At 40.5% G+C, this 25,320-nt stretch overlaps 2 protein-coding genes across 2 annotated transcripts in view; both read right to left on the reverse strand.

Moving 5' to 3' along the window:
- Positions 1-25,320, reverse strand: part of LOC116061431 (carbohydrate sulfotransferase 15-like) — a 68,831-nt gene that overhangs the window by 42,020 nt on the left and 1,491 nt on the right. The gene's annotated exons all lie outside the window — the stretch shown is intronic.
- Positions 1-25,320, reverse strand: part of LOC116061429 (carbohydrate sulfotransferase 15) — a 35,824-nt gene that overhangs the window by 8,893 nt on the left and 1,611 nt on the right. Inside the window, exons 2-4 of the mRNA XM_035997924.1 lie at positions 5,016-5,618; positions 3,563-3,902; positions 89-232 (exon numbers count right to left, since the gene is read on the reverse strand). Of these exons, the coding sequence (XP_035853817.1) occupies positions 89-232; positions 3,563-3,902; positions 5,016-5,456 (925 nt within the window). The 5' untranslated portion in view covers positions 5,457-5,618. The remainder of the gene's footprint in view (positions 1-88; positions 233-3,562; positions 3,903-5,015; positions 5,619-25,320) is intronic.

The raw sequence follows: 25,320 nt of genomic DNA on the forward strand, positions 1-25,320 counted from the left end.
TGATTGCAAATGATAATTGTATTACATTTAACCATACTGTATTTAGTAAATACACACATTGGTGGCTATTGACTGTCATTTTGCTTACCTATGATGATGTTAGGTTGGCTGGGGCTTCCACTGGCATTTGCTGTGAGGTTGCCCTGGATTTGGTAAGCAGCCTGATCGAATAAGTCCAGGTAGTCCTCCACTGGGTATCGATCATGAAAGCCATCGCTCAGACGGATGATACCTGTAGGAGAAGAGAAATCAGGGACGGTAAACACACTTTGTGGGTTACAATTACATCTCTAGTGCATGTTTACTTTAATTGGCAAGTAATCAGATCTTATGTTTGGTAGAAAGTAGAGACAGACAAATACTGTATGTCTCCTAAATATTAAGATAGACATGGTTTGGGTGGGAATCTTTAGCACTGACATCCCTGTGTATCCATCAAGCATGTTTTTGTTCCTGCCTGCCCTCTCCATGTGTTTCTGTGATCACACTAAAGGAGGTCATTAGTGCTTCTGTGTTGTCTTGACTGTGTAGTGGCCTAATAAAAGTTCAGATCCAATCCAAATTCAGCATGGAGTAGCGTCCCTGCTCAGTTTTCCCCATTTCCAATTAGGTGCCAAAGTCAAGTTAATGCTTTGAATGCAGTACCAGCAAATGTGTTTTCCATCTGAGCTGTTGTGGTCCACAGTATAATAATTTACTGGGCAGGCAATTGTGGAGATACAGGGTAGGATTTAGGAGTATCCATGCAGGATAAGGATAATGAGGTATCTCAGGCCTAGTTACTTTCAGTGATGCTTTGATGGTGTCAGAGTAACACACCGTTTTCTAGTTAGCAGGAAAACTCTCCAGACATACAGCCTGCATCATTATTAATCCTGAACAGTTACACTTGCATGAGGTGTGATGGCGCTTGTCTTTTTCTGTTTTGTTTTTCCCATCCCTTTTGCTTTTTGATATGATTGAAGTGTCACACAATTTGCAAATAGTCAGTGTTTCTTGATGGGCGCTGTATACGGCTGCACATCTGCTTAAGATTCAAACTGTTCCTCTTGGAAAGTTATGTGACGTGGATCGCATCAAATCACCTTTTCACTGCTTTGGATGAGTGGAGCCTTGAGGGGAATGAAATAAATAAATACAAAACAAGACCATTTGAATTCAGAGTGTTCTCAAAGGATGTCTTAAGAGAAAAGTGCTGATTACCAGCACATAGCTCTAAGTGCAACACTAGAAGGGAGAGGGGGAGAAAGAAAGTGGCAGCGAAGATGAAAGGATGGGAAATGAGGGGGGGTCAATAACTTAGAGGGACCTATGTCCTTGGGATACAGCTGCATTTGCTGCTATGCAACATCACAGGCTGCAGAAAACACAAGCACAAGGCCAACAAATTAAGGCAAACAACTCATTCATATCCCGCGGCTTCAGTTCAAATAATTATCAACTCAAACTGAACACAACACATCAAAAAAGGTATTTCATGCAGACTGATCAATCCACCAGTCATGTTTTGTGAGTCGCAAGGGATTAGGGGCATCGTCGGCAACTGGATGAACTTCAAAAGGATCGTTTTGGCTGCCACAGTTAAACCTCCTTTGATATTTGCGGTGAGAATTTTGATGAAATTTTCAGAAAATGTGGCCAATACCGTTTGTAGCTCCCTCCAACAAGTATAATGCCAAAACCCCAGGGTGAAATTATTAAAATCATTAAGTAATTTTTAGACCAATAGCTCCAGGCAAAACAAAATGTTTGCATCAGCTATTGCTGAGCAGAAGAATAAGTCCTCCACAGTGAGAAATTGTCATTTTAAATGTTGAGTCCTCATGCTGCGCTGATGTGAAAATGCAGCTGCTGTTCTTAAAAGGGAATTATGAGATTATCTACACACTATATGTGTTCACATCTTTCAACTACAGTCATTATCTAATCTGCTCGGATTTCATAATCGGAAGCAGACTTTAAAAAGATCAGCGCCTCTACAGTTTATCTGCTGCTCCTCAAAAAAAAAATTCTAGTACTTCTTCACACATGCGCGCGCGCGCGCACACACACACACACACACACACACACATACACACACGTACACTGACTCACACTCCTGATGCCTGCCTCTTGAGCTGTTGATGATTTTCCATTATTCATGAGTCCTAATGCTGTTTAAGTTTTAAAGAAAACAAAAAGCCTGGTAGGTATTGAGAATAATGATTTGCCTTCTTTTGGGAGCAAAAGCACAAGACAAATTTAGAATCTTAAAGTGTTACTGCTAGCCTGAGGAGTAATTATCAACTACATTTGATTTAGAAAAAACTGGATTTTCTCACCCAAATACAATCTCACACCTAAATGGTGAAATGAGCTCCCTACTGAAAGCCTACGCATCTTTCACTGAAGGCTAAAAACACGTCTCTTCCGACTACACCTCGGATAAACATAAAAAAAAATATATATATATATATATTTCTTGAAGCTGCACTTTCATATGGCTCTTTGTAGCTTTGCTTATTTAAAGCTAATGCACTTGCGCTTACTACTTGCTGTCTGGAGTTTGAACCTTCAGGGTTGAAAGCACTTAATTGTAAGTCGCTTTGGATAAAAGCGTCAGCTAAATGACATGTAATGTATGATTGCTCCGTTACTCTTTTAAACGAGAGTATAAAATCAACTGTCTGTGCAAAGAGGGAGCAGCCAGAAAGGTGTAAAATAGAGAAAGAACTAGCTTAAGGAAGCAAAGTTCATAGTGGTAAGGAGTGAGTGTTTGCTAAACCAGTGCAGGAAACAGTGCGCCCACACATGTGGGTTCAAAGTGTGCAAGGATGCTTCACAACACTGCGTATTAAATGTGTTCTTTGCAAGTCATTTCTACCACAGAGACAAATCTTGGTTGTCCAAGAGAAGTACAGTTATTCTAGATCTTTCTGAGTATTGTCCTAGTTAAGGCCGTTAATGAGCACAGCCACCGCATGAGCTCAACCATTAAAGTATCAAAATGGAGAAGTTGCACTGCTAAGAGGCAGATGATGGCGTAAAAGCACACAGGAGGGGGAAACTGAAAGAGACAATTGGCATTCAAAATGTTGAATGTAGGAGGGAAAAGAGGACTTAAATTTACCATTAGAGCTGTAAATTTACTCTCAGGTAGAAAATAAACAAAATGGGTCTTGAATATTCAATTCTCGGTTAATTGCATTGGGAGAGTGCACCAGGGATACTTAATTCATGATACATTCAGACAAAGGACCCCCCCCCCCCCCCCCCAGTTCACTACCGAAATGTGTTTAAATTATGGAATTTTGTTACTACAATCAACATATCTTAGCAATATGATGGCAGTAAGTATACAGGAGATACATTTAATAATGCTCATGAAACAGGCAGGCCTGCCTTTGAGGCTGACCCTTTTGAAACGTCTGTCAATGAGTACTTTTCTGAAGCCCTCTGAGCTGATTTTGCCAAAATAATATACTGTAGAGAGTCATATTTCACACTTTAAATGCTCTGGGGCTCTCATTGTATACCAGCCTGGAGGCCTCTACAACAGCAAATTTTAGTTTTCTTTACTTACCAAACCTCTTGCGGGTCCACCAGTGTGGCTCTTTGAAAGTGGTGAACTTGACGTCCGGGTGCAGCCTCAGTCTGTCATACAGGTCCGTTGTGCCACACTTTGGTTGGCCGATGATATAGAAATAAGGAAGGCATCGGATGCGGTAGAGTTTCCCATCGCGGTGAAACAAGTGTTCTCGGAAAGTGTTCCTCAAGTGCTGAAACACTGTCCGGAAGCGCCTTGAATAGCGTGCGTACAAGTTTGTCCTGTATGGGTCTGAGGTAATATTCCCAGTATATTCCTCATACCAGCAGGGGTTCTTGACACCAGGCAGGAATTTTCGGGGGATGGCAGAAAACATCTGTAAAGGCAAAGAAAGCAGGCTGCTTTAAGCTTCTGAGTCACCGAACTTCCCAAATATATAAAACATTTTAGACAAAGCCTTCTGTAAACCCTTGAAATTATCATTGCTATGGCTGCCAGTCAAGAACATTACTGGTTTGGCCATAAAAAACTCAAACTTGTATCATTGTCCCGATGCACTGTCTTAAGAAAGAGCTATCAGTCCTTTATTGTTTACCCAGTATGGATGTGGACACCCTCCATTGTTTCATTCCAAATCCAATGTGCTGGATTCAAGAAAAACAAAGTTTTAAAAGTTTTTTTACAGCAGTGTGTCCATGAACACACACATACAGTCTGCCCTAGGAGTGTAAAGCAGATTCATATTCAACAGTAGAAGTGAGGCAACACATTTCCGACAGTCTTTTTCTGTGTTTTTTGGTGATCAAACACGACAAAGGCCAACATTACTATGACTCGCTCACAGCCTGTGTGAGACACAGCTACTTTAAGGACAATTAATGCCGGATACATCCACAGACGTGGTATTGATTGTCCCGCGGCCACACTCTTCTATTCATTAGTTGGTTAAATAAGAAATGAGTTATGTTGCAAGTAGCCCTCATACAAGCCATTAGCATTAGGATTAACAATTAATTGAACCAGGCATTGAGGTGAGACAGACACTGCAAGAAAGCCACAGGGCCAACGTGTTGGAAGACTGTGGGATGACTTTGAGCTTTAAATCCCTTCTGCAAAAAGAAAATGGTGGAGACATATGCAATTATCTGGTGTGCCATGAAGTGTTCTACAAGGCTTTCAGAGTAGTTTTAAATTGCAACAGTGTAGCTGGTTTGAACCCAGTGTAGACGGCATGTAGGCAAGAATACTAATTTAAATCACCTTTTCACTTAGCATTTAATTACGCTTCAAGACACATCTGTGATTGTCAATTAAAAGAGATCAAATATCACGCTGGGCCATGTTTGTATTATGATTAAAATAGAGAGATTCTGTAACATTTACACTGTAAAACGCTGAGGTAATTACAGCAATAACTAAATACATTTTTGGATAGAATTTGCGTCCTTGAGATCTCTTTGAATAAATGAGGACAGATATGTCTACTCACATGTGGCTCACTGTTAACCAGTGCCTTTAGCTCCGGGAGCTGTCGACTGCTGCGAAACTCCACCTTGGATGTGATGGACTTGACCACCAGTTTGATATGTGCGTAGTCCTTGACTGAGGAGAGGTTGAAGGGATAAGGTCCCGGGCTGACCAGGCTGCTGAAGTGGTAGGGGGAAGGGGTGAGAAGGAGACCCTTCTTGTCTCCTGTCAGGATGTACGAAGCCATGATGACGAACGTGACGGCCAGACCGAACAGGACGCTGTATAGCCGGATCTTGCGGAAGCAGCCCAGGGTGCTCCAGCGTCTCGGCTGCTCCCGTTTCACTTCGAGGACTGCAAACAGGTTCATGGGCGTGTCGGCCACCTGCAGGAGCAACGGCCTCTTGCGGTAGTCATCCACTGTGGAGCCCAGCAGGCTGTATTTGTAGTCCATCTGCGTCATGTTGTCAACAGCCTGCGAGTCCCAGGTGACACAGCTCAGACACAGGTGGGCGTTATGGAGCAGGAGCCAGGAGGACAGGAGGTTGTGGGATTGGGGAATGGCTGACAGTTGATATCCATGATGGGTTGTGGAGTGCAATCCACCTCATCCACTGACGCCTGCCTGTTAAGTGGAAAAACAGTCAGCTACATTGAATCACTGTTTAATGGGTTATGGCTGATGCAGCAACTTCCAAAACCTCAGAAATATTTAATATAACCTATTATTTCTACCTACGCTTTTCTGTGTAGCTGAAGCTCCCAGTTTCATGTTAATAGCTGAAAGAGGCGTCAGATTACCCAGAAGTTTCATTGATGCAATACTGTGACAAAGAATAGACTCGTAGTCACATCCTGTTCAAATGCTGACTTGCATTTGTGTATCTGCTTCATTTAGAAACCAGGGCACAACCAAGGCCAGGCACTGATTGAAATTGTTTCCGTTTTGATTTCAATGTACATTTTATACCTCTTAAGAGCATGTCATCCCATCCCTCAGTCTCAGAAAAATGCCAAAATAATGGCAAGGGAATTTCACTTAAACCTTTGCAATTGTAACTTCAGCTTCAACAAAAAATATATAAATTGACAGATAAGAACGGTGAAAAAAATCTGTCTGCTCTGAATATTGATGACTGTACATGAAATGCGCCTAAGAAGTAATAAGTCATTCTGTAAAACTACAACTCACTTCAAAATGTCACAATGTCCTGGAACATCTGACATCTTTTTGATTGCGACTAACAATTGAGCAACAATCATGTTTTTCAGGATTAATTCATTTCACTGACCTCTCACACTTCCTGTTTTAATTACACAGCACAGCAGCACCCTCCCCAAAACTCACAGTCCTCCAATCCTCCCACCCTCCCTGTGCATCAGAAAGACAATATGGAGGGAGTGATAAGGACGAGGGATGCATTCAGCCTAGAAACTATGAGGCTGTGTGTCAGACTCTCCTGGGGAGAGACATGAATATAAGAGATACCTGGTCTGGACCGGAGAAGGGATTATATTATCAGAAAATGGTATTCCTCACTGTGAAGTCACATGGATCAACAGTCGCCCACAGATAAAAGGAGGGCCAATGTCTAAAGGGTGAGAGAATTGAGGATCTTTAATGATAATGCCCCTGCAGCAGTAACGTGTAGTTTTATCCTTGAGGCTTTCTTTGTGTCTGGAGCCGAGCCAACACGATGGCAGTGAATACAATAGAGCATAATGACAAAAAGCCAACAGAGCCGAGGATCTAGGACACTTTTCAAAGGATGAGTGAAATGTTCAAGAATATGGCTGAAGCCTTGAAACTGCATGGATACAGCCATGAGGTTGACGTATATGTTTATACCTGCATCCTGCTCGCATACCTCATAAGATAAGGGCACTATGGAATTGAGTCATCGCTCCTGCTCATGGCTGCTGATGTTGTCTGCTCCCCCCACCAACGCCCATCGCCCACACACTTCGCACAACACTCTATCAGGGAGTTTGCGGCAGAGCTGATAAGAGGATGGCAGGAGAGCGCCTGCCTACCTGCTCAAGCATGTCATTTACCCCCAGCTGGGCCCTGAGCATCACCCCACAGCAACAGTCTATCCAGGAGACAGGTGGAGAAATAATGAGCCATGCTCTGAAAAGACAGATTTATAGCCGTCAAGAAGTTGTCTGACTGTAGTGTTAGTATAAGTCTTCTTATCCAAGCAGTCTGTATTCATGTGGGGTCTCATTTTCATTTTTATTTTTTTTCAAAGTGATGAAAGCTTCAAAAAGACTGAGGATTGCTTTTAACAGAAATGTAATTACTGCAGATCAGATGTCCTGTTCCATTACAGAGATGGACTCGCCACCATGTAATAAAAGCGCTAAAAGTAGGATGACATTTTCAGGATTTGTGCTTTAGTAACAAGCCCACTGTTTCCTATTGATGAGCACATATGCGCTCATCTGTAGTCGTCATGCCATTAGCACTTATTGATGGTCTGTGTCCTTCATTAAGGCTAAAGTAACTGAGGTGCTTGTGCTCAAGGCTATGTAAAATAGAGGGAAGGAATAAGTGAGCACGAGGGGGTAAAGATGGAGAGAGAGAGTGATATGTAAAAAATACTGTGTCATTGACGAGTGTCACTATTAAAGGAATGCACATCTAAATCAATCAGTCAGCTAACTATCAGTGGGTGACTGGCAGTTTGACAGATCTGTTTTATTCATAAAGCAAATATGTTGCTCCTGTCCATCAAACATGATGAAACACTGTAACTAGAACAGAAATATGGCTTGAGGGCAGTGGACAAAAAGGACACAAGGTTGCATCATCTACCTTTGCTGCTGGCAAACCTTGAAATAATAGAAAACAGTGTGGATTTGAACATTTTCCTCATTAAAGATGGATGTTAGCCACATTTATTTCAGCACTTCCGACATGACGAAGTGCCTCTGACCACGGCTCATAAAATGAATTGGTCGCTATTTCTAATAAGGGTTTATTGTAAGTAAGTTATAGCTTTATTGATAGGTAATGCATTGTTTATTAATGCTTTATAGATCAGTAATATCCCTTTAGCAGGTGTATATCCTCTGGCATAATGTGCTTTGACTTTTTACTCATAGTATAAGAAGCAGCGTTTGTATCACTATTAGAGCTATACAGGATATCTGATGATACATTGGTCCATATACATTTTTTACGTGCTTTTCGAAGTAATGTGACCATGATGCCTCCCAGCAGGTTATTTTATACTAACTAGATTAATGAATAAGTCACTCATTTAGGTCCAGGTCGCTCTATAAAAATAGGTTGCACACTGCTGTTCTGTTATTTATTCCAATAGTTCTGTAGTCTTAGTTGTGAAGCAGGCCTCTGTGGCTGAGATATGTTAGCATAGTAAACACACATGAGTATAGCATGCTAACCTGCAGACAAAAGTAGTAAAAAAAAGTTTGGGTCATTTCAGTATGCATACTATCATCATTCACATAATGATGAAATAACCAAAACCAATTAATGTACTTTCATTTTTTGTTAATATGCAATGTAAATTAACCCACAGTTTGTTGTATCAGCTCCTGTCCTTATTACTGCTGGCCATGGATCCAAACTAGACAGGAATTGAGTACATCCAATGGGCTTCTTAGAAGAGGGAACTTGACTGTACCATGTTGAGTAGAATACATAGTTTTTCCATTGTTTCCAGGAATACAGAGGGTTTTTTTTTCATAATTTCCAGTCTATAGCATTTTTCAAAGTACCCTAAACAACCTATATTCTTAATCTTTCTGTTAGGACAAAAACCAGAATGATTGTTTTTACATAGAAATGCTATTTGAATGTCTTAATTGGTAATACACTAACTTTGGTTTGTCTGTAGGAGTTTTTTTTAAAAGCAAGGGTTAGATGCTCTTCAAGGGAGTTTATTGTTGGAGATGAAAGTTGAAAAAATGGGAGTCGGTTCTATTTCTAGCATGCACGCGTTTTCGGCGCGGCTCGAGCTGCGCTGAGACGTGCGTGTCACGCAGACAGTGTGGAAGCTCTAACGTGTTAACATATGAGCTGAAATAAAAAACGGACACGCCACACAGCTGACACGCTCACGCCACGCATCCAGTCTGTAGCCGGCCTTAAAATCATAATGATTGTAATTTAACTTCAAAGACACTGGCATCAGTGGTAATGACCTGCATGCTGTGCTGATACAGTAGTTCCCTCCCTGTGTAGTGCAAATGGAATTGCCACAGCCTTAATAACTCATCAGAGGGAGACCTCTCCATACTGCCTACCCTGTCATTCAGAGACGGAGCAGGCAGTGAAACAGGCAATCACAGAGATTTGTTTAAAGTCGGCCGTCTACTCCGCTCCAACCTGTCCATCCCCGCTCTGGAAAAGCCGACCAATCTCACACACTGGCAGCTAATTGCCATTCTCTTGTGAACCTTTTTTTTTCTTCCTTTCTTTGTGTTTATAGCTGTCAACACAGTGATTGATTATTTGTGTAAAAAGATGCAGTGCAGATGGACACATTATCTGTTATTGTACTTTATAAAAGCACCAATCGAAATCTATTGTTGGTTATATTACAGTTTTTCTCATGCTGTGGACATGGAAATTTGCTTTTTTTGGCATTGATTGTGAAGACAAAAATCGCAAAGTGGTGACACAAACAAACTAGACCAGACTTACTTGAAGGGTAGGAATATTGTTCTATTTTTCCGATGTCCACGAATTGTGGTCATATTCCATAGCACTGTCACACACAATAGGAATGACAAAAACACTCCACAGACCTATATTCATTCATTTCTCCAACCACAGCGACAAATGATTGAGGGGGAAATTGTTTGCATGGCCTGCTGATGGGCCCCTGAAATGCCCTTTTTGTTTTGATTCAACGCAAAGCACCAGCTTACTTTCAGGCTGCTCCATACCACAGAATATAGTTAAAATATCTTAGTTATCCCCACAGACCTCCCTGTTTTTGTCTTCATCTTTGACTGCTGGAGAAGATTAAAAGGCCTTTTTTTCTATTGGGCACAACTCTAACCTATTTACTGTGGAATTCAGATGTTTTCTGCTTGTTTTCCCTTTGAAAAAATGGTGCAGGAAACTCTTGGAGATACTCTGTAAAACAATTTTCCTCAGTATATGTGTCTGTCCTCCGGGGACCAGAAGAGGGAGGTCTACTTATATGTCAGAATATGTTTTATTATTCAATGCTGTTTGCATAGCATGACAGCTTAAATTTATCTGCAGGAGCAACAGGCAGATTAGAGGTTGTGTTGGAGACTAGGATGCAGTGGAATGCTATGTGAGATTTTTCACAGAGTGAGACGATAAGTTTAAAGGTGCCCTGCCACACAAAACCGTTTTTTACTTGCATTTTTTGAAATATGATAGGCCCATATGTGTTTGTGTTATGTCGTGAATGTGAAAATGAACTGCTACCTCCGCTGTCAGCTCTAGCCACTGAAAAGAAATAAGCGGAAAAATCAGGCCAATTACAAAAGCTGGTCAGTCTGACGTGGTGTTGCCTGAGCTCATTACTATTCATGAGCTCGACCACTTGTGCAGGGTAAAGGATGCTGATAGCCAGGCTCTCATTGGCTAGCTGTTAGCCAATCAGAGTCAAGCAGCTTAGCTCGTTGAATATTAATGAGAACTGGCACAAATTGAGCTGAGTCGTCCTGCAGGCTTTATGTACCACGCTAGAACAAGGTAACCAAGGCATTTTTTCCACAAAAAATGTTACAGTCCATGGTAGAACTTCAGACATTACCACAAACTAATGAAATACGTGTGGCAGGGCACCTTTAAGCAATTCTGAGCCATATTACAACGAAAAGTCAATGAAAGAAATGTTAAATCAAAAGACGAATCATTGGATACTCAATTTGTAATCATTGAGTTTAATCAGAGATATGGGGATTATGAAGGAGGAAATCAAGGTGTCATTGGACAAAGAGTAAAGCTATACATACTTTAGATGCAAAGTGTATGCATTACAAACACTACAGACAGCATGAGGCACAGAGTGGGTTATACTGACTGATAAACAGGAGAACATAATGTAAACAAGTGATTATCCCTGATTCATTGTGCAGGAGTGTAAAGTAATACACACATCTTGAGTGTTGCAGTGTTGCCTCCTCCCTATACAGACAGTAACATGGTATTTTCCATGTGTCTGTGACGGTAGTAAAAAACAGATTAATATAAGTGGAATGTGCACAGCATAAATAACTATCTGCTGCCAGCTTGCCTTCACAACCACAGAGCCAGAGAAAAGAGACAGCAAGCTTGGTATTTGTGCTTCATTCAAGGTGTGGCGGAATATAAAACATGAGTACAAAGTGGACTAAAAATCCTGCGATAAAGACACTTGGAAGACCTTGAGAATAGAATAGCACATTCTGTCCACAGAGTCCTTGTGTGCAGCTGCCCAGGAGTACCCTCAACCTACTCTCACAGACTGATTTCCAACCATCCACTGTCATACTGAAGAAGCAGTTTGTCATTCAGGAACAGGCCCATCCACAGAGCCATTTCCCCTTTAGGACCACTTACAGATCCTCCAAGGCAAATAAGCAACAAAAAAAACTGAAGAATAGAGTAAACAGCTAATGACTTCAGACCGTAAGCAGAATGTCAGTAGTGCCTGCAGCCTTGGGCAGTTTCCTGTTACGGCTTTTTCACCGTAAACGGCTGATTAGCTGACTGTAAAAGCCAATACTAGCTGAAGGGCTGTAAACATAGTGCGTGTTCTCTTCCGAGAAACAATCTGCTCATCCTCACTACCATGACCTCTTAACATTTCCAAGAGACGGGAAGTGGATTTTGGTTGACGTCCACCAAAAACACAGGATGTACTGTCGGGCAAAAGTGTGATAGAAGCAGTCAGAGGGAAGAACAAAGAGGGTGTCATCGCTGTGTCAGCTGGAGAAAGATGTTTTTCCATCAGGCCACTCACAATAATTAAAGTTCAGCATGAGGCCACTACCAGGGTGGTACAGCCATGAGGCTCAGCCTGACATGTGAAACTAAAGCAACCCTGTGATTGGTTAAAGAGGGCTAGTGCTAAATAGCTGCTGATGACACTGACACTGCCTCCTCCAGTGTCGAGGCTATTTTAATTTTTCAATGGGATCTTAAAGAGACAAGAGCTCTCTCCTTAAACTGTGGATATGTGTCATATGTATATGTTTTTCTATTAACATCTTTTCAGCAAAAAGATATATTCATTTAAATTTACGTTAGATTGTTTTTAACTGATGAACTGGTACGCTGGTAACAGCCAGTGCAGTTTAATACTACAGTAAACTCTCCTCTAGCAGCTACTTTGTCAGAAAAGCAAGGACACAGTAAAGTTGGTTAACTTGTTAGAACTTTGATGTGTTTGTCACCTGCAACTCTTCTTCGAACTGCTCGCTGTAGCTGCTTCTTGTTCTATTTACTTCCTTCCAAAAATGTAGAATTATTCGCTCATGAAAAAATTGAACAAAACATTGGTTGGAGTCATCGTTAACCGCAGTGACGAATATTAATAATACATTGCTGTTCCTGTTGCTGCTTCACAATAAAAGAGGTTGTTATCAGTAAGATAAAATGAAACGCACTGTTTCCTTTCATTCCCTTTTGCATGTGAAGGCAATTTGAATCCACCAACTACTATATAGTGATGTAAATAGTGTCAAAAATGGGGTTTGATTTTTATTAAAATCTCAAAGTTGATAACTTTTACTAGATTTTGTCTCCCACACACCCAAAAGTTATGTGATTGATCACTGCAGTTTACAGTATATAAGGTCGTCTTGTGATGAGGACATCTAAAAAAAATAAATAAATAAATAATGCTGAAAGTAAAGAGAACAATGATGAGAAATCGAGGGTGGGCAGCTGATTATGCGCAGCAAGAGCGCACAAGAAAGGGTTAAACTCTGATGTGTTTGCTTTTCACCCAGATCTTTGTATTATTGATTTTTTTAATTTTTTTTTATCCTATCGTAATCATCTAAATAAATACTCATAATTAATTCATGATTCAAATGAAAATGATGAGCCTTAACTATAGAGTATCTATTTAAACAAATGAAATCAATTGGAAAAGGCATCATTGTTGGAGTAAATGAAGCGAGAACCTAGGCAAGCTACTGAAGCATAAAATTACTCCTTACGATAGCTTGGGAGTACAAGAGAAACATCTGGAAATAGGATTGCACTGGATTACAATGTACCACCCAGCACACTGATAATGGAGTGAGCAGGAGCCCCATGACCTGTCAAATATGTCCACCCCCAGGGGCTGCAGCCCCCATCTAATCATGTAAATCACAATGATGTAACACAAGCAAGAAAGAGAAGATCAGTATTCACTGTGGCTTAGAGTGGATTCATTTGTCATATTACCCAGGGAGAAGTCATCCATCACATTCCCCCACATCACACACGCTGTTGACCAAAGATCTGAATCTAATCTCCAGGAAGTCAGGCAGCACCCCCCCACCCCCCAGGAGTCCAGAGGACCTAACCGTGACCTGACCGAGGAGCCGCCAGGTCAAATTATCAACACACTTTCGCTGCTGTGTCGAGAGTGGCGAGAAATGTGGCCTCTTTCCTGGATTCATAACTGCTGCTTTGCTGAGATTTCAGGCGGAATCCCAGTTCAGCATTTTCTTCCATCTGATCTTTTATTCATTATTTTAATTTCACTGGCAGCCTCCCACAGCCTGGGCTCCTTCTGAGGTGGATAAGTGCTTATGATGGTGTCATAAAAAGCGCAGAAAAACAATGGCTGCTATTTAAATTATTGAGTATGGTAATGGATATGTTATGGAGAGCATGGGGTGCTCTGGTCTCTACGCGGAACACATACAATGAGGCTAAATTGCGACTGAAAATGATAATGTAGAGATAAGAGGACGAGGTGAAAGGTTCACGTGTCCATCGGAGATGGGAGCCTGCCTTGCATCAAATTAGGAATTAACGATGGTAAATTTATTTGAAGAGCTGCATCTTTAACACAATGAACGATCAAGGATTTCTTGTGTGAATGAAAAGGAGCTTCAAGTTTGAGGGGCATATGCAAAGCAGTGCTGCGTTCGCAGCAGCAACTTCCGATGAATAATGTATCAGGATGAACCTAGATGTGATGTGTCTCTAAGTTATTATCTATCTTTAGAAAATGTATACCCCCATAAATTCAAATAATTCTCCTTGTCTGTATTTCAATATCTTTCCTGCTACTGTTGGAGATTTAAAAAAGATTTTTGTAAGTGATCTGTAGTCATTTTAATTCAGTTGTTTTTTTTCCGCTAGATCATATTCCCTGTGTATGAAATATTAATCTGTCTTGCTAACAGATTTTGAGGTGTAGGTTGAAATAAAAGACAGGATAGATGGAGTTAAAGAATGCTAACTGATAGGAAACGTATTGTAAGTAGGGGGGGGAGTCATAAAATATGACTTCGATTCATGGACGCTCAGTGCTCCCGCATAGGAGGATTGAATGTTTTTGTAATTTGTGAAATATGTGCCAATTGGTTTCTCATCCCCTTAAGGTCCATCTCTCATGTTTTAAACCGCCAATAATGTGGGTGGCAAATGCAGCCTGAAACATTTATATCGAGCACCATTAGCAACTCAGCATCAGAGCTGTTAGAAGGTGGATAAAAAAACGAGGCTTCCAACAGACACCACTAAAAAGTAAAAGAAATGTGTCAATCTTGTGATTGCATTAATACATTTTCACTGATGAAAACAGAGGGAAACGCAAGAATACTGGAGACGACAGTGAAACAATTGGTGCTAGAATTTGGCCTTTTACCTAATCTGACTTCTTCCTTCAGACGACCACCTTTTTTATTTGTTCAACATCCTACCAACACCTGCTCCTGCTGGCCTCCTCACGCTCTTAATGAGACCTGACAGGAAGTCTGTCTACATGTGGACCAAAGTTCAATCTACTGTTAATCTTCCTTTTTGACAAGAAGCAGACAGAGCTGGGGGGAAAGCAGTTGGTAATTAATCCAAATGGGAATGTTTACTGTTTCCAGTGGAATGCTTCTGAACCCACAGTGCAGCATAAATGGCTCAGGTCCAAATCGGCTTACAGAAAATGTAGGGAAAAAAACGTAATGCTTGTGTAAAAAGAAGAAACAATGTTGTGGCTAGGACTTTCAAGGCTATATTTACAATTAAAACAATTTTGCGGTTGTATGGTATTTTTCCATCCACATGCTGTTGCCCATTGACACTCTTGACATTTGTAGGACACATCTGTAAACACTATTCTATGCTCTGGAATCACACTGCACTTCAAGTTGGTAAACCGCTGCTAAAATGTGCCTTTATGGCACATCTGTGCCACATATAAATACAGTATGTATTTTAGTAAACTCCAATAAGACAATCATGAGAGCCAATAAAGGTGGGAAATTGGAGACATAGATCCAAGTGCTCAGAATGTGTGTTCTTAACAGAAGGCGTGAACATAAAAGTTTGAGTGATTTTAAAAACGTGTATCAAATGTGTGACTGATCCTGGAAAAAAAAATGTCTTCTTTTTTTAAAGTTATCTTGTTGGGCATATTTTGTTTTTGCTTTTCTATTTGTTTTCCATCTTGCTCTTTGCATCTTCTGATTGATTTTCAGAAGGTTGGTTTTCACCTGACAGTGCTGGCGTTATTCTGATTTCTTTTTTTGTTTTTTTTTCATTGGCTCCAGCTTGGTGAAATGAATGAAATCATAACTTAATTGTTTTAAATCTATCACACTTAAGCCTAAATAGCAAACACTTTACAGGTTGTTAGCATGATTATTTAAAATTCCCGAAGTACATGTCACTACAAAACGTAATGTGTGCAGTTACACAATGGTTGTGCGATGAATTTGTATTGTGTAGAGGTGTTATTAGTCTTTCATTTGTCATTGACTAATGTTCCTTTCATTAATCAGAATGAAATGGGCACTTGGGATGTTTGGTGTTGCTTGTAAATCATTGTTCTCAGTATGCCCATATATTTTAAGTTGTTGCCCAGCAGATAGAAGAATATGATGGTGGTACCCTGGACTCGTTTAAGCTGAAGTCAGTAAGGGCTTGAAAGCCCAGTAAGGAAACTAAAAAGGAGCTCATTTGTTAAATCAAATGAGGCCTGATAGAAACTTTCTTTCCAGTTGAGCTGTTCCTCTGCTTTTTCTCAACTTCCATCAAACAAACTTGTTTATTTATGCTGGAGGAAAATTTGAGTATCTCCCCCAAAAAAAAACCCCACAATCTTTGTCAAATCCTGCAGTTGTGAGGATTCAAGAAGTAACATTGTAAGTAGTAAGCTAACAATCAAAAAAATTTGCTTTTCCCTGCTGATGCAACATGGATGCTGTTGACGCCCAGCAACTGAAAAAAAGTCAGCCAAGTTATTAAAGACTACATTTATATCTGTGACTATATGTGTGCGATGATGAGGAGAAGCGCCACAGGCTGTGATTCTTTCAGAGCAGCTTACTGTTTAGTCTGTAATTCGCTGCTTTTGTAAGGTTCTGCAGGAGATGCTATGCAGTAGCGTCTCACACCTAGTTAACAGTCAGTTTCATCTCTAATTGCACTGAGCTTCCTGCCAGATAAGGATATGTGCACAGATTGAGTGTTAGCCTATGACTGCCAAGAAAACTTGTGAATTAACAAAACGTAGGCTATTACTGAGTCGACTGGCTTGCTGCTCTGCACTCAGGAGCAGGCCTGATGCGTACAGTTTTAGGGAGGCTACTCGAGGGCATCCCAGCGGATCCATAATATTAACTTGGCCTGTGGATTTTCAACTTATAAGATGCTGTGCTTTATCTTCTCCTTGCTACATTATACATGTGGCTGCCCAATAATGAATGCTTGGACAAATTCTCCCGGCTTAACGGAGAGGCAGGCAGGTTAATTCTCCAAATTAAGGGTGAGCATAAAGAGGTCTCCTTTTTGATACAGAGGATTAATTGCATGGTATCTTCATTTTTAAGGTTGCCAATATGTTCTACCTCTCTCACAGAAGGATCACTTACACTGTAATTTGAGTGTGAGGTTTAGCATAAATCACAATAATGCATTGGTCCTATTCGGTATGCTCTGGAAGTAGATTGTAAAAACAAAACAAGAACAACAGTTTAATCACAACAACCTGCTTGGCCACATCCTGATAAATGGAGGAAGGGGGAAAGATGTTTTAACTACAACAGCACATCCATCTCGCAAAGTGTAAAAGATTCTCTGGTTCGCCAAAGGTTCATACTGGCAGCAGCTGCCTGCACAGATATAAAACTCCAGATCCAAATTAACTTGGCAGGATAATCCCACGAAATGATAGCTGCAGCAATGAAAATAACATTTGTACAAATTCCTTGTGACCCGGGCCAGGTCGGAGTGTGTCTCCTTCACTGCCAAAGAGCCTGAAGAATGCAAACAGCCCTGCAGTTGTGTCTGACGCTTCTGCTGGACATTTCGAGGCTGTCTGGTAAACGGAACTCTGTGTTGACCTTTGAACTCAGACAGACGTGCAGCTAGGTGGCAAGTGCATGCAAGTTTTTTGTTTACCAGTCTGAGCGAGTTAAGACGCCGCGCCTCTTGCTTAGCCCGGGTTAGTACTTACAATCACCACCTAAACAATGCATTCAGTTACATTACTTGGAAGTAGGGTTGAGTAACATTGGATACCGGTGCTAAAGCGATACTTTTAAAACAGTGATTTTAAAAAAGGGCACAAAACGACAGTCAGCGACATTTAAAGAACAGCTTGTTTATTGCTAAGGTCATATGGTCAAAATTAAATGATTTATTAATAATGTAATAACTAACTTATAACAATAACTTCTTTCACAGTAAATTCCTGTTAAACGACAAAAAAACAACCACCAGATGGGAAAAAGGTATTTTACAATAACTTTGAATGCATCACGAGACTTAGGCTACCAGTTTCAAGTGAACGCACCGTCTGTGTTGTTTTTCGGCAGAGCAGGCTGATACGTCCCGGTGTTGGAATCCTGTACAGTGAAATAGAGTCACACTTTACACCATTTACCGTTAGCTGTCAGCATTTTAGCCGTGTTTAGGACCAGCTACTGGCTAACGGTAGGCTAACTTTATCTGCTGCCAAGTGTAGTGTTAACTAGCGTCACATGCAGCGATGCTTCTGTTGCCTGTAATGTCTGTTTCGGAGCATCAGAGGGCAGCGCAGGCATTTAAGTGGCACCGAAATGAGGCACCGAAATCCGCGTTGCTATTCGGACCAGTAGATACCAGTCGTTTAGGCACAGGTGCCATATAAGCAACTGGTTTCGGTACTCAACCCTACTTGGAAGATGAGTAGAAGTTGAACTTGTCTGTGGTTTAGTGATGAGATGAAATTAACAGAAACGGTCTCAATGGTTTGTAGGTCATTAAAAAAAACACAGTGTAGTGAGATATGGCTATGGTACTGAAAGGTTTCACACTTGCTCATTTATAAGGGGTAGCCGGAGGTAATTGGAAAATGAACACATCTCTCCTCACCGCTGTATATTGTTGAGGTCCCCACAGGTCTATGTTGAGGCACATTAGAGTGACATCTGGAAGACAGATACTGTCTACAAACACACTCACACACGCACACACAACCACTAATACTGGGTCTTTCTGCTAACCTAAGGGATTCCATGGCAACACATGAAAGCGTCCATGATCCAGTGGCAGCGTGAATGTAGATTTTAAAAGCCATGTGTGTATAAACAGAATCATTGTTTTTTGATTTTGTTTCTCTCTGGAAATAGGTTTATTTAGAAGAAAAAAAATCAATAATACAGAAATGTGGATGCACAACCTCTGTAATTGAATTATTTCTAAGCTATAAACATCCCTCATTTACCAACATGTCTTCATACCTAAACCACCAACGAGAACTATTTGGTTAGGGATAGGCAAAGATCAAGGTCATAGCTGAAAGAAACTAGCGTTGATTGTTGGTAGGAGACAGGATGCAAACTATACTTTGTACACCCAACCGTCTATTAGGGGTGTTGGAATTAATCATCGCATCGATGCATCGCGATGCGGACGCAGATGATTCTGCTTTTTTTGTTTTTGCCTTTTGTCTGCTGTCTGCTGTGTTCAGACTCCGCTACATTCAGGAAGTTTTTTTTTAAGAGAAGATGCAATAAAAATGGAAGTTGATATACATCTGACTGCTTGAATTTGTTGATGAAAATCATGTGTAGCAATATATAATACATTTGAGGAGGTGATGCATCGGGATATTGAATTGTATCGAATTGTTGACAGGATAATCGTAATCAAATTGAATCATGACACCAGTGAAGATTCACACCCCTACAGTCTATCCCAATCTCGTCCCTTAGGGTGAGACTTCTTGCAGCAGCAAACACCTTTTGGGCATGTAGAGGCATTCGATTCAGGTGATTGTCAGTTTTAACGAGGGTCTGACACATGTCTGGTACGATTTGAATGAGTTATGACTCTGTGAAGAAATATGAATTTTGATGCAAATTGCAGCAATTGGGTGCTCAAGAGTTTTTATAGTACATTAATTGCCCTTCACCTCAAGCATAATTTTTACCTCAAGTCTTTCTCCGTCCCCTCCAAACTGCTCCTTTTTATAAAGAAAATCCTAGAAAATTGAGTGATTAAACTCCAAACTATGAGCCTTAACTATACATTGTTTTTTTCAGCCATTTTAATGCTAATGAAGAGATAAGACCAGTGATGTATTTAGTAAACAGGGATTTTTACATAATTGTAACCATACAATTTTACTACCAAACACAGTCCCATAAATCAAACTGCTAGCTGCAAAAGGGGGCTGTTCTCATTCACCAGACTCCATCTATAGCGCGCAACTAGCTACAGATGGTGGGGGAAATAAAAGCCAGTTTAGTTCCCCCCGCGTCATTAATACAAGAAATGACCCCCAGCTTGGCAGTGGCACACGGCAACTCTGGGATGTCAGAATTACCTTCCTACTCAGCACCCCCAAAGTCCCAGCATGATTTCCACAATTTCACACAATGTCCCATGTTATTGCAGGAAAGTGTCCTACAGATATGTAAATATCAAGTCACACAGCTTTTGAAAAGAAGTTTTTTATGTGTGAGGTGTTGTTTTCATGTTGTGTTCTTGCATCATGTTTCAATTATTGCTTTATATATAGCATGAAAACATGGGGTTTTATCCCATGTGTGTTATTTTTTTATCTTTTTTTTTGTTATTATTGTGACTGCAGATAGAGACAAATCGCAGGTGAAAATGTCACTATGCGGAGTTAAAAATGTAACATGTTTGCATCCAAAAATAACAAGTCAACAGTCAAGAAAGCATATGTGGTTTGAATTTACAGGCAGATGTTTGTGTGACATTTTTTAAAAGGATGTATCTGACTTATAAAAGTACTGCATATAATGTTGGTTAGACCAGTTAAAATGACTCTTAAAGAGTTTAGACCTTAGAGACTATGACAAGATTGACCACAACCAGAAAGAGAATGAAGCATGCAAGATGCTGACATGCTTCCTCCCGGTTTACTAGAGCCAATAACACCAGAGAAGAACTTCCATGCAAGTCATTCACGAGATAAAGCAGATTAATGTCTGTCAGCATGTTAGCTTAATCACTGGAAGCTCATCAATCACAATGACAAATAGCCTCGGACCGCTGCTTCAATCAGACAGCATCTTCTGGAGTGGTTGCTCCTCCACAGCCACATAAATCCTGCTCGCTGAGCCACTACTCTCATCAGGAATACATAACATAACTTCATTGGAGGATCTATCCATCACTGGGCTGCTGCATGCACCATTATTTTCAAAGTCCAACTTCTGCACTTGAGCACAGTCAGAAGGGAGCCGGATACCGTCTCTAGTACAGATCATTCGGTCTAAAACTGGAGCCTGCTGTCACTTAGATGCCAGCTCACAAAAACAGCAGTCTGTCGATGAAACATTTATGTAACAAAGGGTTACTGGTGACAGGAGTGGAGCTAAAGATGGCTACGTTAAGAGCTGACATGTTTTGATAGGCTGCTGAACAGCCAAGGACTGAACTTTAAATAGACACACAGCATCAGTTTGTTTATGTTGATGCAAAAACTCAATCTGCATACTGATGAGGTAGATGTAGCCACTATAGTAGTTTCAGGATGTGTTCAGTTTGTTAACCATCAGTGCTAAATCTAATCTAAAATCTAAACATTTAGGGCAGCAAACAACTATTTTCATCTTGATTAGTCATTGAATTGTTTTGTTTTTCTTGTTCTTGTCTTCAAATTGCTTATTTTGCGCGGCTGTCTAAAACCCAAAATATTCAATTTGCAACAATACATAACATAGTTAAGCAGCAAATCCTCACATTAGAGAAGCTGGAACCAATTCACTTTTAGTTAATTTATAACAGTTAATTGGTTATCAGATATCTTGTCAATTAAGCACCCAAGGACTACGGAGACTGTCAATTTTTAAACCTGCTCAAAACACAACAGCAAGGCTACATTACAGTATGGTCTTTAAACCAAAATGTGGTGGGTAAAACAACAGTATTAGGAAAGGCCAATGCTGACAGTTTCCGGTACAATCTTTGAGCTTGAGATTAGGGGTGCAAGATATATCAACTCAATATCGTTATCGCAATATATCGGAAGTAACGCAATTTTGTGGAGCGATGCGTCCCGTCCGTTGGCTGTGTGGCTTAGTTGTGTTTGATTTAGAGCCCGCTTGAAACACTATAATGATCATCATTTAATTGGCCAGTTACCATGCCACTTGCACATGTTAGTGCACGTCAGCGCACATGTCCACTACGTGACAAAACCCTATGGAGCGTACCACGTGTGTGCATATTTCAACAGAGACAGTGTAAGTGAAGAAATAGATAGAGACAATTAAATGGAACGAATCAGAGAAGCGAAAGAAAAGTTGTGTCCTGTTCTCTTTATTTATTTATTTTATACTGTACAACCAGTAAAGCATGTCCTGTTCTGTAGACATGGTCGTTATTTATTTATTCATGTTGTACCAGTCCAATATGACTGTCAGTTGAAATAAACCTTGTGTTGTAAGAAAACGTTTAATTTGTTATGAATCTATTTTGATGCGTTTTCCCAATTTTTCCAATATTGTGCAACCCTACTTGAGATACATAAATCACATTTGAAGGACAGTTAGCTGACCCTGTTGTGTGTTGATGTTGTCTGCATACACATGGGTTGAGGGTCCGGTCAGTCTGTATGCACTGTGCCCCAGAGGAGCCCTATCGGGCTGCACACAGTGGCCCCTGAAGCACTCTTGACACTAACCTTCCTGCAGCAGTGAGTGAAATAAAAGACCCCCTAAAAGAGCGGTCAAATGCTTCATTTGAGAAACACAGAGTGCTGCTTCAGGCTCTCAGGCTGAAAAAGGAGCTGTATCCCACAGAAGGAAACAAGAAAAGGTGTCAGAGGTATCAGTGCAGGGACAGAATGTGTGATACACTGGGGGAACGCAGAGTATCTACAGGACTGGTCAGAGGTTTTGGGGATGAGACACTGAGGCTCTGGGGTAGCCGGTTGACCCGTCTGGTGCAAAATGTCCCAGACAAGCCTGTGTGCTCACAAAAGACAAAGTAGAGCAAAAGGAATTTGGCAGGAAGTCAGGCAGCACAGTGTTTATCATTGCTTTCTGATTTCTAGTTATTTTTTTTATAAATCATAACATAGCCAGGGCTGTGACAAAAATGTGAATCTATTTCCCAAATATGGACATTTCCTCAGATTTATGGGTGGCGATAAAGACGACACCCTACTTGAAAATGAAACCTGTGCGAATAAACAAGAACACCATTGTGTTAAATCTGTGCAACGTTAAATGCAGGATGGCAGAACAATTCACATGAAAGTCTTCATTTTTTGGACCCTAAACGTCTCGGCTAATAAAAGCCGCTCCACTGCATGTTTTGCATATTACACAAAGACACAATACTGTAACAACATGGGAACAAGACGGTCAAATAATGCCAGCCAATTCCCAGAAGCAACCCCACACCAAACAAATACAGCTCTGAAGTAACACTTGTTTCATCTTCTGGACTCAAACTAATCCAGTCTGTGGTTCGACAGTTTCATCACTGTCAGTGTCTGAAGACCTCCGTGAATCTGAAAAGGGCAACAGCTCTGTGCATGTTTGCTGCCACATTCTCCCCAGTTTGCATGATGAAGTGGCTTTAAAAAGGTCATTTAAATTGATTTCACCCAGATTCCCCTAGCCATTTCAATGGAATCTCCAACAAAGATTTAGATAACAAAGGCATTCACTCTTTGTCTGTATTGCAATAATAAGAGTCTACAGCTGGTCTATTACTGAAAGAAGCATCACCGGAATCTCTAATGAAAACCATTTGATGGAGAATGCATCCTAAAAGCTGCATTTCCTGCTGTGATCACATTTACATGTAATCACAGTCTGGCTGAAAGGCTAACATCTTGCTTTCTCTTAATTGATTGAAGAGTTATGACATAAATAGTAAGTATTCATAGTTCTGCCTCTTTTTGCATGCTCTTTATTATGTTGCACAAAGCCCTGCTTCACATGCGGATTTGACAATGCGTGACAGTGTGATTCATTGTTTATTTACTTTAAATTCTTTTAAATTAATACTTCATCCACCCACTACAAAAACCGAAGTTAACGCTGCATCTAAATCAAGAACGATCAGCCGGAAATATTACAGCTCAACTTATCTCGGACAGAGTAATTCATCAAAGTGCTTCAGTCTCTCCAACGAAATCTGCTGTGGGAGAGATGAAATGAGCTCAAACAAAAACAGAGTGCCTGCTAGAGGCCACGCACACTACACCCAGTCGTGGCATTTAAATCATTCTAATCATCCATCCCACTCGCTGTATAATAATATATTGCAGTGAGAAAAAGAATCCCCCGCCACATTTATGACGCCTACGTCTCAGCATCCCACACAGACTCTGTAACAACTTGTAAGCAAACTGCTACACACACACACACACACACACACACACACACACACACACACACACTGGCATGGCACACACACACACATTGAGTGGAAATCTAGCCATGCCATGTAAACAGTATATGTGCATCATTATGATAATAATATAATATTAATAATAAATATGTGCTTTAAAACTGTAAGTGTTAATAATTAATAATTTTCATTATCAGTTATTTCTTTTAATTAATATCAGATGATTAGTTTAGTCTATAAAATGTCCAAAAAAAAAGGTAAATTCACAAATTACAAGTGCCCACATCTTATGATGATCTGGTTTTGTCCAGTTAAAAGTACGTTAAAAAAACAATTAAAAATATTCAGTTTAGGCCTACAATGCTACAAATCAGATTAAAAAAAAGCAGTAAATCATCACATTTGAGAAGCTAGCGGCCGAGATTAATTTTCTCTCATTCTACTAATCGATTAAGTGCTCCAGCGCTAGTGCTCTTGACAACTTCTCAATTTTCATCCCGTTGGCCTGCTTTTTCTCCGATTTGGTTTGCTTTCTGTGTAAAACCCTTATGGCTAATGTGCTGGCAAGCAGCTACCATGGTGCGTAATTGAAAGCTCAAGTACAGTAATTAAAAACCCTTGTTACTCTGCACATTAACTTATTTAACTTGAAAGTAATTAGGGGAAGAGAGAGGAGGTTTATGTGATGTGATGCACCTTGAAGGCATGTCTTAACCCTTAACAAAAATGTATCAGCCCTCACATGAATCCATATCGCAACAGCAGTGCAAATTGTAGATCTTTATGTCTTGCGCATCTGAGTCTGGCGAGAGATCCCTGATCGGTTAACTGTTATAAATTTAGGAGTCAGTGAAGGATGTTGTGATGTAAACTGTGGAAAGCTTAACTAGCAGGTGCTTTGATGGCTTCTCAGATCCTGAACACACTCTTCATAACATCTAATGATCTAAACTTAGCACAAAAAGCAAGGACATTTGTGTTTGGTAGATTATTTCTCTGTGGTAACAATGCTTTTTGGCAATAAATCTTATACCGTTGGAAAGCCTGTTTAGTTCCCTTTTAAATGGTGCCCCATTTGTAAGGAACATGCATTTGTGGGAAGAGCAGCAGCGCTGAGTATGTGGGTTGCGCCCATGAAAAATTTGCCAAATGTTCTCTGCCAATGCCAAACAGCTTATTCTGCCATTGACTCGTTTGGTGTTTGGTGGATTGGATGATTGAAGTTCGAAGAAACAAGATATATTGGCAATTGAACAATTTATTCATTTCACAAACAGGAGCCTCAGTAGCGTGTGGAAGAACCATACACAGCCACAACAGCCTGGCACCTCCTCCTCATGCT

The sequence above is a fragment of the Sander lucioperca genome, chromosome 22 (genome assembly GCF_008315115.2).
Source record: "Sander lucioperca isolate FBNREF2018 chromosome 22, SLUC_FBN_1.2, whole genome shotgun sequence".
Taxonomy (NCBI): Eukaryota; Metazoa; Chordata; class Actinopteri; order Perciformes; family Percidae; genus Sander; species Sander lucioperca.